Below are 17,118 nucleotides of genomic sequence, written 5' to 3' on the forward strand. Positions count from 1 at the left end.
TCCCCCCTTTTCCCCCAGTGACTCTCACATCACCACTGAGGCTGCAGGGCAGCCCTGGGAAAGTCCAGGCTGGACTCCTGGAGTCAGCAGCAGTCCGGAGCTGGAGGGAGGAACACACAGATATGGGCTGGCACAGATCAGGACCACAGGCAGACAAATGGATGGAATCCTCCCAGGATGCCGAAGCAAACAGGGAACAGGGGAAAAAGGGGAAGCAGGAAGGGAAAGAAGGGGTTTGACCCTCGTGTTCCCTCAAATTTATACTGAGTATGATGTGTATGGGATGGAATACTCTGGTCAATTTCAGCCATCTGTCTTGTGCATTCCTCCCAAAAGGAGGGTTTCAGCCGTGACCTCTTTACTCCTTCTCTCCTTCCAAAGGGCAAAATGTTCCTCAGAACTGAGCAGTATTCTTGGTTCTGCACACCAGTCTCTAGCTGTAACAGTAAACATCGAGCATTATCAGTCCCAGAAGCAGACACCGACTGAGAAACTTGCTGTCAATTTCAGCAAGTGCAGCTACTTACAAGAGACTTAGCTGAAAGCAGAAGTACAAGACAGAAAATTACCTTTGTCCTGGCCCAAACCAGGACAGTACTTTAGCACAGTAGTTCATACAGCAGCCCGTAAAAGTTCTTTGTAGACAAAATGCTTTAGTAGTACTATAGTGTGATAAGCCTGAAATGGGCACTCTTTTCTGTTTTCTTTGCAAGCTAATATTCTACTGGTGAATAAAACAAAAGCAAGACCATCAGCCATACAAGCAAGACAGCAATGCAATCACTTTTACTTTACCAACATCAGTAAAATGTAAATATGCAGAAGGCCCCTTTGTTTTTATTGAACACACAAGCATTTGACAAGCTGTGGGTGCTACATGCTTTCTTATTTTCTGAATACTCCCTCTCCACTTGCTATGACTTGTGTTTTCTGTTGCATTATAAGGATGCACCAGCCAGTAGCTCTTGATGCAGTCATCCACTGCTATCCTATCACACCTAAGAAGTCAGTGACATGCTTGGTATCATAATAAAGGGTGGGAAGGGCTTATACTTTCCAGTAAGTTCACCTGTGATACTCGTAGCAACAAGTTCTTTGATTTCATCAGGGATTTTAATGTGTATCTACATTAAACTCATTCTTTGAATTAGTGATACATCTCCATACTTACAATTCTTATGACCCTTGTTTTCTCTGTCTTTCCTCTGAAGTCCTCATATGTTATATCTGTGTAAGAGTCTTCACATATATGTGTTAGAAGATATCATCTGTCCTGAAGAGCATGTTACATACACAGCACTAGGATACTGACGGTGCAACAGAAAGACTAGGGTTTGCCAGGAGTCACAGACAACAACCTGCAGGTGAGCCAAGAACCAAAACTGGATTTTCTTACCTCCTAGTTTAGTGCCATAACTGCAAATCCAGCCATCCTTTTAATATCTTGGCAGCTGCATTATAAACTCATCTTGTGAGTAATGCAACCAGTTAGTGCTGGTTCACTGAACAGCACAAACACAGTAACATTGCAGAAGTGCTTGGAGCTGACTTAGGCAGTGAAGCAGCTCAGCTGCATGTCTGTCAAGGGTTTAGGAATAAACACAACAGAGGGTGTGCACACTCAGAAATGCATTCCTACTTTGGTAGATACTGTGTGGATAGCACTGAGCCCCTTTTCCCACTGTTCCCACATCTTCTTGAGATGAGAGTCTAAACACAGCATATGAATTCAGCCACTTCAGTGCATTTCTACCATCTGTCCTACAGGCAATTACAGCTCCAAAGGTGGGGAAAAGAAAGATAAGGGTGTGAATATTCTGAGTAACTTGAAAAAAATTTTGTTAGGAATAAATTATATTTGCCTTTTGAGCAACTTCGACATAGTCTTGAGGATGGGAAAAACTGTCAAGTAGCTAGCCCACAAAGTAATGAAGGGAATCACAATTCAAAAGGTGCTGACAGACCTCTCAGTAAAACTGTATCTCAGATGAGGAAAATAGGCCACAACAGTAAATTTTAAAAAACCTCATCAACAATTAGGTACTCTATGGGGCAACTGCATAACAGCTCTATGGGGCAACAGCTCTGAAAGCAAGTCCATATCATGCGTTATAGGGTCCTTTGGCTTTCATTAAAGTGCAAGAAGCCAAAGCATAAGCCAAAGCATAAGCTTTAGCCTATATGAAGAATATGTGAGGAAGAATACCTGTTCTGCTTTATTTCAATGTGAAGAACATGTAGGCTTGGATCATATCTGATCCTGGCTAAATACTAAACTAAAGTTTTCTCTTTAACTAACATGAAATTTGATCACTTGGTTCTGCATGGCAGGTTTAAGAAGAAAAGGGAGGTAAGTCTGTTAATTCATTAATATGTAACTCTGTTAATACTTAGGCTAAAGATTAATGTTACTCTGAAGACATGAAGAAGCATAAGTAGTGGTACTAAAATAACAAGATATATTGTTGCATTCAGGTATTGATAGTAGTCCCAGTAATTTCAGTGTAATAGAAATGGGCTCTACCCGTAGAGGCATTTTAACTTAGATTCTAACAAGTTGCACTACCTTTCCTGATATCATGCAGGTGGGGAACTTCTGGCTTATCTCCACTGGGACAGGGGGAAAAACATTCTCTGTGGATTCCTATTACAGACAGGGAGCTGCCAAGATGTTTCAATTTACCTCATATTTACCATTCATAGTTCTCATGGAGGAGGAGTAGATTGGAATCACACTGTGCTCAGATCTAACTGAATTTTAGAAAATTTACATTACTATCTGAATTATTTCCCAGATGTGACTCTATCTTTCTACATATCCCTCATTCTCACAGCAAATTATGTATCATGCTGTAAAAGAAGCAGAGTAATAGTTGTGACTGTCCTACAGTAAATGTTCAAAACACAATATGAAAAACACTGGCACTAAGGGAGAAACTTCTAGACTTCAGATTTCCTATGTGGCTTTAATTCAGTATATATTTGCCTATCTATGATGATGTGCTGTCCAATTACATAACTCTACTGTATATTTGCCTCTTGATTTCTGTCATATTCAGTATTCAGTTTTCCTTCTTCTTCACTCATTATTACTTTGTGTGTCCCCATGAATCACTTATTCACCACTTGTCAAATTCTGAGGGCAGAATTATACATTGCATAGGCAAGGGCTATGATACTACCTAGATGCTTCACAGGTATTGATTAGTTCATTTTCTCAACAATCGTTTAAGATGAGAGAAAGTTATTGTTGCTTCCTTTCAGAATCTGAAATGAGGCACAGAAAGTTAAAGGTAAAACTATCTATTCATTCTGAGTACCTAATACAGGACAGATAGGATTCTGCAATATTTAGCACCAGCTAGTATTCCAGCGAGGCTTATCATAGAATCATAGAATTGGCTGGGTTGGAAGGGACCTCAGAGATCATCAAGTCCAACCCTTGATCCACTACCGCTGCAGTTACCAGACCATGGCACTGAGTGCCACATCCAGTCTCTTTTTAAATATATCCAGGGATGGAGAATCCACCACTTCCCGGAGCAGCCCATTCCAATGCTTGATCAACCTCTCAGTAAAGAAATTCTTTCTAATGTCCAACCTAAACCTGCCCTGGCACAACTTGAGACCGTGCCCTCTTGTCTTGCTGAGGGTTGCCTGGGAAAAGAGACCAACCCCCACCTGCCTGAGCCTCCTCTTCTCCAGGCTGAACAGCCCCAGCTCCCTCAGCCTCTCCTCATAGGATCTGTGCTCAAGTCCCTTCACCAGCCTGGTTGCCCTTCTTTGGACCTGCTCCAGGATCTTGATATCCTTCCTGAACTGAGGGGCCCAGAACTGGACACAGGACTCCAGGTGTGGCCTCACCAGGGCTGAGTACAGGGGCAGAATCACTTCCTTGGACCTGCTGGCCACGCTGTTCCTGATACAGGCCAGGATGCCATTGGCCTTCTTGGCTACCTGGGCACACTGCTGGCTCATGTTCAGCTTCCTGTCAATCCAGATTCCCAGGTCCCTCTCTGTCTGTCTGCTCTCCAACCACTCTGTGCCCAGCCAGGGGCTCCCCATGGGGTTGTTGTGGCCAAAGTGCAGGACATGGCACTTGGCCTTGTTGAACCTCATCCCATTGGAATCAGCCCAACTCTCCAGTCTGTCCAGGTCCCTCTGCAGAGCCCTCCTGCCTTCCAGTGAATCAACACTTCCCCCCAGCTTAGTGTCATCTGCAAATTTGCTGATGATGGACTCAGTCCCCTCATCTAAATCGTCAATAAAGATACTAAACAGAACTGGTCCCAACACTGATCCCTGGGGGACACCACTGCTGAGCGGCCGCCATTTTGAGGCAGCCCCGTTCAGCACCACTCTCTGGGCCTGGCCCTCCAGCCAGTTCCTAACCCAGCACAGGGTGCCCCTGTCCAAGCTGTGGGCTGACAGCTTTTCCAGGAGAATGCTGTGGGAGACAGTGTCAAAGGCCTTTGACGGTGTCAAAGTCCATGTAGACCACATCCACAGCCTTCCCCTCATCCACCAGGCGGGTCACCTGATCATAAAAGGAGATCAGGTTGGTCAGACAGGACCTGCCCTTCCTAAACCCGTGCTGGCTGGGTCTGATCCCTTGCCCATCCTGCAGATGCTGTGTGATTGCCCCCAGGATGATTTGTTCCATAACCCTGCCAGGCACTGAGGTCAGGCTGACAGGCCTGGAGTTTTCCGGGTTCTCCTTCTGGCCCCTTTTGTGGATTGGTGTGACATTCGCCAACTTCCAGTCATCTGGGATGTCCCCAGTGAGCCAGGACTGTTGGTAGATGATAGAGAGAGGCTTGGCGAGCTCTTCTGCCAGCTCTCTCATCACCCTTGGGTGGATCCCATCTGGTCCCATAGACTTGTGGGGGAGTGTGAGTGCCTAACACTGCTGCACACCAGGTGCAGCAGACCTGTTGTAGTCTAACAAAATGGGGGCCAATGCAGACAGGTGTTTCTGATAGTCTTTCTCCCCTTATCTGAAGATAATAACTACAGGGGGATCAGTGCAGACATTCTGTAAATGCAGGCAATTAATTCATGTTTGTACAAAAGTCATAGCTGACATGTAGCAGCCTCCTGTGGCAGCCAATTTAGAGACAGAAAGACACCCCTTAAAAGCCTCACCCACACCTGTGACATGTGGACATTAAGGGTAGAAAGCTCTTGAAGAAAAGAGACTGCAGCAGCTGAATTTTTGAAATCATTAATCCCTTCATATGTTCAAATGGGACTGAATTTTGCAAGTGATCACACACCTGGTACGTAGTTGGCTTTTTACAAGCATCTTTTGTAACCACATCACCTACCTATCTAAATGCTATTTTCACACTTAGATACAGATAAAAATAAGGCTAAAATATGTGAAAAGTATGTTAGAAATTTTAGAACAGGAAAGTAAAATTATTATCAGAGTATGCAAATGACATAAAGGACTAGAGAAATTGAACATTTTCTGAGAAGAAATATTAACTTTGAGATTTGTAGAACAGCAGCAGCAGATTAGTTTTAAAAATCCACTATTTCAGCTTGCAGAATAGTGCCATGTCTTTTTATAATGTAGTTAGGATGCATTGCTGACTCTGCAAACAAATAAAATAAGAACAGAAAACTGAATTTTATCTCTCAGAACACCAGTCTTCTTACACTATTTAAGTGCTTCAACTTAGAGAATGCTGCTTTTCTAAGGTACTAGACTAGACCCAGAATTACATATTTTTAAATTGTATGTGGTTTCCAAATGCCTATTGATTTACAATCTGTCCAGATTAGCTCTCCCAAAATTACAGTTCATACAAGAGGTCATTACTGTTTTCTTACTGGTCACTAACTGCTCTTTGTTCTTCCTATACCCAGGGAAAATGAAGCACGGTTTGGCAACTGAGACCCTAGTAATTGTTCCTGAGCAGAAAAGGGGCCCCTATCCACTTTACACAGATTCAGAAGAGAGAACAAAATAAAAAAACAACACAGAATCAGAATCAACCCTTACCTCCCAAGCAGGAAATAGAAAGCATTCCCTCCTCAGTTTGGTCAGGTGCTTAACCTTAAACTGTTGTACATAAAAAATGCTAAACCATTGCCAAAAAAAAGATCTAACATTGCACCAGTGGAAAAAAATGCCATAGGTTGTAAACCACTGGTATGTGACTTCATAGTCTGTCATTGTTCTAATTCCTGTGATTGTTTTCTTTGCTATTTGTTCCCACAGCAAAATTCCATCAGTGATAGAAAATGGGAAACAGCGAGAGAGAGTGGAGTCCATCTGACACTGGTGGTTCTTTCTCTCCTAGATTGTTGCTAGAAAAAGACTTAATTCTTCAACCTTTACTTCTCTGAGATCCCCATTGAATACTATTGGAATAACAATGCCAATAGGGAGCTGACAGACTGGACAGACAATCAATCATTATTCAACATCCAGCTGCCCTCAGCAACTGCCACTCATTTTATATTTTGCTGAATGCGAGCTTGCTGGTACACTCAGTACTCAATTTTACTCTGTTTTAGAACATTTTTCTCTATCCATTTTGTCTTTCAGTTTCTTCTAACTTCTCTACCCAACCCTCAGTCATTCCCTGTGTAACTGAATATATTTTGAATTGATATAAAATACAGTAACTCCTTTGACTGTATGTCAGATCCCATAGAACTATGTGGTTCTGCTTACAGTTGACTACTCTGAATGATCTTCCTGTGGCTTTGATCATCCCTAGCATAAAGAATCCTCACCTCAATTTATAACTGGCTGAGTCTTTTGCCATCTACAAGTAACTTTGACCAAGCCCAAAGAATGGTACAATATATATGGAATAGCTAGTGTACTTTAAAATTCCCAATACAGATCTGAATTATTTTTTATAATTTCTTTTCAAGAGCAGGCAGTCACTTAGAAGTCCACAAATATGACTACACAAGTATACTATAGCCTACACAGACCTAATTTACCTACCCAATGCAGCCAAAATATGGAAAAAACTATTCTACCGTGAAGAGAAAACAGTTTCTATTACATGGGAGTTAAATCTGCTATTCTAAACATTATTACTCTCTCATGATCTTAGCATAAATATTTTTTTTTTTTGCACAGCATGCCATCTAAACATAAACCTTGGCTGGCACAATAAAGTTTAATTAAGCACCTTCTGACCATCAGTAGAACTACATACAAGCAACATATATCGCACATCAATAATGCTCTATATTATTAGGAAAACATCTGTATTGATAAATATTTGTTGGGAGGAAAGTATTGTAGTAATGAAAATAAGGTGCTACCTTACCTACTAAACAGGTATTGGATCACATGTTAGGTATTTATATAAGTATAGTGATCATTGCTTAGAGGATATGGTAAAGACAGATTCTGCCAGTATTTATATGGTATGGTGACTTTTTTAAGAAAAAAGAAAGTTTTACATTACTTTCTTCCTAACTTATGTGGCATGGAGTCTTTGCATACAGGCAATCATACAAAGCAGTGCAGAAAACATGTTTTCAGATTTTTCAAATACTAACCTGTATGAACAGAAACGCAATAAGAAAGAGAAGAAATAAGGCTTAGATTTCAGGCATAACAATTCCTTTAAGCATTCACTACTCCTTTCTGTGGAATATCAGAACTGTCCAAGACTTGAAAGTTGAGATTCACAGTAAACTTAATTTGTGATCTTCAAGAAAATCCTGGCCAAGTACTGCTTTCTGAGCTTGAACCTGTGCTATGGAAGAACATATAATTTCAGAACTGGTGTGGATGACAATGTTAAAATTAAAAATGTAAATTCTGCACTGATAAGATATACACTATGTGCAAATCCAATTAAGATAAAAGGATTATGTTGTTTATATGGCAGGATTTGGTCATCAGATTTAACTGAGAAGCCTATCTGCAGAAAAGAAGTATCTCTAGCGTTAGATTTTACAACATCTGCAGCCTTCCTGGCATCACCAACAGGAACTTAAGACAACATGAGAACATTGTTCTGTCTCCAATGCTGAAGGAAATAACTATTCTAACATGGGAGTCAGATTTTGGTTGACTTTATGCATGTGGGCAGGCAAGAGGAGGCAGTATTTTTGCCAATTAATTATTGGCTTTGCTTCTATGACTGGAAACCTGGGGGACAGGCTGGTTTTGTGATACTAATAGGTGGCCCATAGAACGAGGACATGGCTGCCAATGAATTTCACAGTATCCACTAAGTCAGCATATGAAAGCAGTATCCATCCCCTATCAGTCATTCTCAACCTGAGATTTTGGGGAAAGCTTTCCACTCTCATTGGAGAGTGAAACCTGATCTGACCAACAAAGTATTTGTTATACAGTTATATATTCACTATATACAATATATATGTTAATGTAAATATTAACAGTTATACCTTTAGTCTCTTCCAGCACTCAAACATGGTAGAAATTTTAAATCTCAAAATTCTATTAGTAAGGTAAATTATTTGCTGGAAATTATTCTGACAAACAAATCCAGAGCATCAGTACACCATAGGTCTTCAATTAATTCTAGAGCTTTAACTTCAGTGTTAAGGTAACTCTTAGGAAAAAAAATAAACAGAATGAAATCATGAGAGTTCTGAGCTAACTACAGATTAGCACGCTTTATGTCTAATTTAGGTCCTAAATTTTCCAATCTTTATCCCTAGAAACTTTAGGGAGTACTTAATTTTAAACATCAGAAATACTCCTATTCCCAGCACTTTGTAGGTGAGATTTTCAGTATTTCTATTATTTTTACTAGATCAGTCTACTTGAAAGTAGGAAAACCTGAAGAGCTGATCCATGAAATAGATGTTTCACATCCTAAATAAGCAAGTGATTAGCTTCTATGAAGTTTCATTAGATACAGAATAAACACACCATCCTTATCATGCTCAGCTGCCTTGAGCTATTCCCATCAAGTCTCAAGTCAAGGCTTTAGTGAGGCAGAGGAGGAAACCTGAAAACTGGCATTCTTCTTGCAACACTAGTTGATTTTTAAGTGGTGAAAAATTACACTGTGTCTATCAGTAATAGTGAATTAGATCCTAGCTTTCTGTAGCAAAACAGAGCTTCCAAGCTCTTAGGAACATTATTGTCTTTTAATTGTCGATTTCCTCTCCACTATTCTGTTTTCAAGAAGTGAACAGACTATTTTCATGCTAAATAAAATACTGTAGTTTGCTTTCTATAGGAGTTCCTCAAGAATCTGGGGGGCACAGATGGCTGTAACAGACAAAAATATGTTTAGAAAAAAAGCCCTGTGAACAACAAATCAAATACTTGTTAAAATCTCCATGACATTACTTTAACATAGCTTTTATATTAACCTGAAATTTAAAAATCATTATTATACAAGTTGCATTTTCATTCCTTCACTGTTCTGTAAAGATGTTTTTACGACAGTGGCTGCTGTGGTTCTGCCATCCCTCTCCCTCATCCTTCATCTGCCCCTCTGTCATCTCAACGTGTCAAAAAGAACTCCTCTAATAGTGCACATAACACATCAAAATGATAGTCCTCTCCTTGCCTACTCATATGTCTTACATGGTTTCCTAACAAAGAAGCAAACACCTGATTCTTAGTACAAAAGTTTCAATTAGTTTTCTACTTCTTAAGAGGTCCCTAAAATAGAAGATCAACTTTACTATTACAAGTGAGCATCAATGCCCTGGAGAGATTTTCCAAGTGGCTGGGCAGATCCAGCCTTTTCCAGGCTTTGAAGGACATGACCCATGGACTGAAGCCTTCCCTCTGTTACGCTGGCTGTGTTAAGGATAGGGCCTTTACAACCTTTAAAGAGTTTGATAACACATCATGAAGTCTTGCTGCCAAAAGTGTTACATTGTTAGCTCCGTTAACTGCGGGACACAAATACCACCTGACTGGAAGGAGACATTCATAAAAAACGAATTCCTAGATTTTTCTTGAAAACAGAACACCTGATATCTGTTGATCGGACACTTGCAATAGGTGTGATTAGGTTTTTGATTCCTTAAAAAAAAGGACTTACATTCCCCCCCCTTGGGGGGAGAGAGGGACATCAATCTCCTGGAGTGTAGGAAGACACTGCAGTGGGACCTGGGCATGTTGGATTGATCAGCCAAGGCCAGCAGTATGAGGTTCAACAAGACCAAGTGCCAGGTCCTACACTATGCAGAGCTACAGCCTGGGGGAAGAGTGGCTGGAGAGCAGCCCAGCAGAGAGGGGCCTGGGAGTGCTGGGTGACAGCTGGTTGAACATGAGCCAGCTACAGGAGAGCTCATAGCTCTAAGAAGTAATGGACTCAAAGTGGCACCAGCAAGTAATGATAGTTTTCTCACTCTGTAAAAATGTATGAAATACCATGTGAAAATAATTCCTCACCATCTCGTTTGTGTGTCATACCATGTTCCGTTCCCACATATATTTAATTTTATTATCTTGGTCTTTGGTACCACCACAAAGCTTAAACCCCCATATCATGTAAACAAAGGCAGAACCAGTAAAACCTTCTAAGTCCTACTCTTCCTCAAGTTTCTTAAGTATTGCAAAATCTGAAGTAATAGCATATCTTTTGATGATAAGCATGCATTGCTCTGCCTGAATTCACCTGGGTGATTACATATCTCTCGTTTGAATTTAGCCTGCTAGCTTTTGCTAGAGAGTTCTCGGTCATTTAACCCTGCCAGCCTTTTTGGGTTTTGTCCTTTCAGTACTTACGGAAGTCCAATGGTATTTGAAATATCTATTTTTCCTTGGGAAATCAAGCATGCAGGGGATTGCAGCAAGCAACCTACATTTTTTTTTTTAAGTTTTGTGAAGAAGAATGCACCTGTATTTTTTTAACAGATACATCAGGAATGTGCTATCCATTTTTGCATCTTACAGTTTTGCAATTTACAACACAACTGTAACAGGATGCCTACTTTCTGTCATGAGTTCAACATGAATTAAGTACTTATTCCTCCCCTTCCTCTAAAATAATATGAAAAAAACCCCCTTAATATTGCTTGAAATAATAGTCTGTTGTAAGTAAAACTCTTGCAGCTTTTTTGCTTTGATTTATCTTCCCATACAAGTATTTCACAGATGGGTAGTGATACCTGGTCTGGGCACGCAGCTTGTGACTGTCTCTCCGCAGCTATTTTCGTCCCTCACCACGAGATGTCGGTGTGATCCATGGATGGCACCGCCTCGGCGGCCTCGGGTAACTCCCAGCCAAATGCTGCAAATTGCCACCTGAGATCATAGTCATAGAATGGTGGCTGGAAAGGACCTATTCTAAAAGAATAGGATTCCTGAAAAGATATTGAGACCATACATACGTGTGATCAGCAAACGACAGCATGGACTGACAAGTGCAAGGCCATGATAACTAATCGCCTTACTTAAGTTTTGCAAAGAGCTCTGAAATACTTCTTCAGTACCTGTTCAGCATGGGGCAAGGCCTCTATCTGCACAGATTGCCTCTGTCTGCACAGATTGCCTCTGTCTGCACAGATTAACACTGAAAGAAAACCTGAGGCACCAAGGTGCTGCTACAGCCGTTACTGAAAGGCATTGATCCTGCTCCTGCCGGAACCACTCTGAAGGTTTAAAATTATCTCAGTAATCGTTTTACAATGCATTGCTGGACTGAAGTATTCTGTAGATATTGGAAGAGTTTAGTGTAAGCATCAAAAGTTCCTCAGTATTGCAGCATCACATTCCTATTTAAATTTGAAAGCCTGAAAACATACTCAAAATTTTTGGGATGTTTGCATCGGAAGGGTTTTTCCTTTTTCCAGTTGACACACTGTGATAGCAATAGAGTTAGGAAAGAGATGTGAATTTCTGAGCCCTGAGGTGGTGAGCAGAGAGAAGAGGGGACTGTCATGGAAAAAGAGCAGGCTGGGACAGCAGAAAGAGGCTACACAGCTTCATAGTATCAGTATCTCTCCTATTCCTATAGTAGATCCTATAAACCTCTGTAGATCTTTGCACATGACATGAACTTAAAGGATATTCAAGACATCTTTCATTCTAATTAAATTGGAAAGAAAGTTCCAAGTGTGCTTAACATAGGCACTTGGAAGACTAACACAACTGTTTCTGGGAATAGGTATAGCTGTTCCACACTGAGCTGCTCTGGACTGGTGATTTTTATTTTCATTTAAAGTGCACACATAGGCAAGTTTGCCTTTATCCAGAGAAGATGGGAATAATTAAAATAAAATAAAAAAATAAAAGAATGTGTCATTCCTGTACAGTACATTTATTAATGAAGTGCAAAACTGAAGTCATATAAGACAGGCTATCAATACAGAATTCAGTAGAGGCAGCAATAGTTTTCAGCAACCCCTAAAAGCATAATGTCACAATCAACCAGCCATACTGCCTCACTTCAGAGTTAAAGTTTCCCTGCCTAGTGAATTGTTGGCTAGCAAAATAAAACAGCTGCTGAGCAGATAACAGGCAATGCTCCAGGTTATTTTTACCACTATTTTAGCAAGCCATACATTCAGAATTGCATTTTTAATGACTTCTGGAGGACAGTTGACAGGAGAGAAAATTATCTTCTTTGGCTTATGGCTCCCTCCTCCCACCAATACCATGGTTAACTGTGCCTGTATTTCACCAGAGTACTACTTTCTGCAACAACATCTAATGTACATGATAACTTTATAGTTGTTAAACAAATGTATAACTATATACAGTTATATAACACTGGAAATATGTTCCATTCTTACAGTCAAGCTAATTAAGTCTCTTCCCTCAGTAGCTTCTTATTTGAGTCAGAAAAAATAGCTTGTATCAACTGCCATGTATCCCTTGAAAAAACAGAGCTGTTAAACTTCAGTTTAAATCAAAGCAACTTTCACATTATTTCTCTGCTGATTGCTTACGATGACAAACAGCGCAATCCTGCAATAATCAAACATGCAATAAAATTTTGGTTTACTACTTACACATGAAAGCTGTGCACATGTTGAAGCCACTCAAAACTCCCACACTATAAATAGTGCAGCATTGTCAGTAGATGAAAGATGAAACAAGCCTCCAGCACTGGAGCACAGCATGGCCTGTTAAATGCTAAGCTCTGCCTGTGCTAAAAGTGACCAGCGACATCAGCTGGTAAGCTAATCTGTGCATAAGACATTCAACTGGGAAGAGTTTGCTCTGACTTTGCAGCTTCTCCAAAGTGACCCAGGAGCAGCAGCTTATCCTCCTGCCTCAGCAATGGCAGAAGGCGTTATAAGACACTGTGTTGAAACTCCTGTACGCTACCAAGAGCAGTTTGCTGTCCAAGAACTGGAAGAACAAAAATTGGATCACTCTTTATATGCTTTGCCAGGCCCTACTACAGCTGCCCTGAGCAAGAGAAGTTGTGTTGTGGGAAGTACAGCTGAGGCTGGGAAAGGTGACCAGGAGGAAAACAGAAGCTTTCAGGTTTTGTTGGATGTTGTGCAGTTCCGCCCCGAAGATATCATTATTCAGACCTTTGAAGGCTGGCTCCTGATCAAAGCTCAGCATGGACCCAGGATGGATGAACACGGTTTCATATCCAGAAGCTTTACCAGACAATACAAATTACCCAGCGGAGTGGAGAACAAAGACTTGTCTGCGCTTTTCTGCCATGATGGGATTTTGGTTGTTGAAATGAAGAACTCGGTGGGAAAGAATTAGGCTCTTGTCTTTAGTTTATTGGTGAGCTGAAACTATTCTTAATATAACAAAATAATCTAACTCAAGCAATGCTATAGTGTACTAAGCATGTGGCTGTATTTCTATTACAGTAAAGTAAAATCTGTGTATGTTTTTCAGTATACTGAGTTGACCATTTGATGTGAAATGTTAGACTCCTTGCTTCCAGCTACATATGTGTCGGGTTTCTTGAATGGTAGAAAATTCAGTCACAACAAGAGAAAAAAAACCCATATATTTGATAATGTATTGAAAATAAAGCACATTTATCAGTTCAGCAGGACAAGCTGCATTTCTGAGGAATTCGTCAAGCATAGTCATAATCATTACAGAAGCAATAGACAGGTTGTGAGTCTTACAGAAATTCAACTTACCAAAAATTCTGTTTTCTAACTTTTGAGTTGTACTACTTATTCCTTAAGCTCTGGAAAAGCACACAAATTAAAGGATGCTATCAAGGAAAAAAAAAACAAAAACAAACCAAAAAATATTTCTAGAGTTCAACCTTGTATACAAAAAACGCTTGAGAGATTACTTCTAGAAGTGTGTTGCATGTTTGACACTATAAGAAAGGAAAAAAAAGCAATTACTGCATTTGCTTGAAAGACTAGGAAGAAATTATATTTTCTGTCAAAGATTAATTTGAAAGAAAACTTCCAAAGACATTTTAAAAATTGGTTTTATTTAACATATTCTGCTATGAGCAACTGAAGAAAAAAACCCCAAAAACCTGTTTATAAATACTCAAAAGGATAAAATTCTTCCTTGTGAAGCCCCATCATCAAGGCATAACTAGTGCAAAAGCCTTCATTCTTACATAATTTAGACAGTCTTTTTTTTCAATCAGATTAATATTTTATTCTTGTTTCTTGTCAGTTTGTGCCTTATAGAGTAAATTTTTCTGCCTGTGTGTAGTGCCCCTCCCCCTGCACCAACGTGGGCTTTACAGGAATCTCATTTTGAGTGTGGGAGTTCGTTACTACAGACACTGTTTTAATTTGTGTCCCAGTTTCTCTCATTTCATCAGAGTGGTAGAGATTAAAAAAATAAATCCACCCACTATATCTAGTATCTGGTCTTCACAAATTTAAAAAAAAATTTGCTATAAGCTGATTTGTATATACATTTGAGGAGATGTGCAGCTGCAAGTACACTCCTTTTACGTGTACTGTTGCTGAGTATGACTGCTGAGCTATGAATAGTAAAGGAATGTGGACTGGAAAGTGCCAAGTTAAATACAGACTCCTTAGGATAGCCATCTGCTGTTTGGACAAATGAAAAGCATATTCAAATGAAACTGAATACAAATAACATTTTAAAAATATGAGAAAAATCTGATGAAGAAAACACAGGTTCACAAGAGCTGAAGCCAGAGAGTCTGTTAAAATGAAAACCCTAAACCTGTATTCTGCACATCTGTTCATTAAAAAGATTTATGTCATTGTTGGTTAAACTTGAAGATATTTTAATCAACTGACTTTATAAAAGTCAATGGCCAAGTTCTCACATTTTATTTATCATTTGTACTAAAAGTAAAAAAGAATTTGTACAGGAAATGAAGAATAAGGTCTGGACTTCAAATTTGTATCATGTGCAATTATGTTATTTTTTTAATAGAGCAGAAGTCAGGAATGTAATGTTTTCTAACAAAACAAATTAAATACACAATGTTTGTCCCTACATTTTGACTCAGCCTGTACTTTCCCCTCATAGTATCTGTGTTCAGTCTGTGTGTTGGTTTAATAGGTATTAACCAATCATGCTAGAAAATCAGATCTAGATTTTCAACACTTTCAGTTTGAAAGCTTTCTCATCCAGGAATCTGATGGAAGATATAACACTGGTTTTAAAATAAAATCAGTTCTAGATACAGGCCTGGCTTTAGGCTCTATATGCCAACTTTATAAAAGCTCACAATTCTGCCCCTGTACTCAGCCCTGGTGAGGCCACACCTCGAGTCCTGTGTCCAGTTCTGGGCCCCTCAGTTCAGGAAGGATATCGAGGTCCTGGAGCAGGTCCAAAGGAGGGCAACCAGGCTGGTGAAGGGACTCAAGCACAGATCCTATGAGGAGAGGCTGAGGGAGCTGGGGCTGCTCAGCCTGGAGAAGAGGAGGCTCAGAGGAGACCTCGTCACTCTCTGCAACTCCCTGAAAGGAGGTTGTAGCCAGGTGGGGGTTGGTCTCTTTTCCCAGGCAACCCTCAGCAAGACAAGAGGGCACGGTCTCAAGTTGTGCCGGGGGAGGTTTAGGTTGGACATTAGAAAGAATTTCTTTACTGAGAGGTTGATCAAGCATTGGAATGGGCTGCCCCGGGAAGTGGTGGATTCTCCGTCCCTGGAGATATTTAAAAAGAGACTGGATGTGGCACTCAGTGCCATGGGCTGGTAACTGCAGCAGTAGTGGATCAAGAGTTGGACTTGATGATCTCTGAGGTCCCTTCCAACCCAGCCAATTCTGTGATTCTATGATTCTATGAATTTTAGAATCATGTTTAGATATCATGTTATGGCATAACTCTTGGGATAGAGTTCAAGATCACCACTTAGGAACCTGCTTCGGTGATTTTTGTTTACAGGGAATTTTGTAAATGTTATCACTTAAATTTGCAAATTATTATAAAAATTATTCTAGATATGATTGCAGGGATGATATTCATAGCCCTAGGGATGAAAAAGAAGTTGTAAAAAAACATAACCGATTTTATTACTTCAAATTAGATCATGATTAAACTACTGGAAACTTGGCAAGGAATTAGACCAGGCAGCCAAAATAATATCATCTGTTCTATATATGTTAATACCATCATTACACACAGCCCTGCTTATGTACACAGGCCCGCCCCGCAAAACTGGATGGAGAACTTGGCATTTGGCTGTTGCATATTGTAGGTCTCTTCACATCACTCCATGCCTGGGACTGTACTTGCTCGCAAAATCATAATTTTGAAACCACTGGAATGTCTTGACCCAAACATAGCAAGGATGTATCCAGGAGGATTTTAACTTCTGTAGTACCCAGAGCTTTACAAAAGCCCAATGCTTGCTCCGTGGTGAATGGGAACTTGCACTGGCCCAGGACCAGAGTGTTCATGTAATGGACACTGCACTAGAGTATGGCCCTGCTGCTGGCTTCCTGACTTTTAGCACCAAGAGCAATCGCAATGGAAAGTGCTTCCCTCCTTTTTTAAATGCCAATTTATCAAATATGGGCTCATTTCTGTGCATTTACCAGAACAGCCTCAAAATACTTGGAAGAGCTTTTCTGAATTGTCTGGAAAGAATAATTTCCACATATTGTGTGTGTTTTACTGTTATCATCTGATTAGGACTGCATGTGAATGTCACAGAGAAAGCTGCTAGTATTGCTCATGGACATCAGAATTAGGAATTTTTCAACAGCAAAGGATTTCAGAACAGTTACAGCTTAAGACAAGTCTAAAAATGATGA

The 17,118-nt window shown here is 40.2% G+C and overlaps 1 protein-coding gene across 1 annotated transcript; it reads left to right on the forward strand.

Annotated features, from left to right (window-relative positions):
• Window positions 1-12,774: 12,774 nt before the first annotated feature.
• HSPB3 (heat shock protein family B (small) member 3) lies at window positions 12,775-15,352 on the forward strand. The gene has a single exon (XM_071730677.1). The coding sequence runs from the start codon at window positions 13,208-13,210 to the stop codon at window positions 13,652-13,654; it is 447 nt and encodes a 148-aa protein (XP_071586778.1). The 5' UTR covers window positions 12,775-13,207; the 3' UTR covers window positions 13,655-15,352.
• Window positions 15,353-17,118: the final 1,766 nt, after the last annotated feature.

This window comes from Heliangelus exortis, chromosome Z, assembly GCF_036169615.1.
Source record: "Heliangelus exortis chromosome Z, bHelExo1.hap1, whole genome shotgun sequence".
Lineage (NCBI taxonomy): Eukaryota > Metazoa > Chordata > Aves > Apodiformes > Trochilidae > Heliangelus > Heliangelus exortis.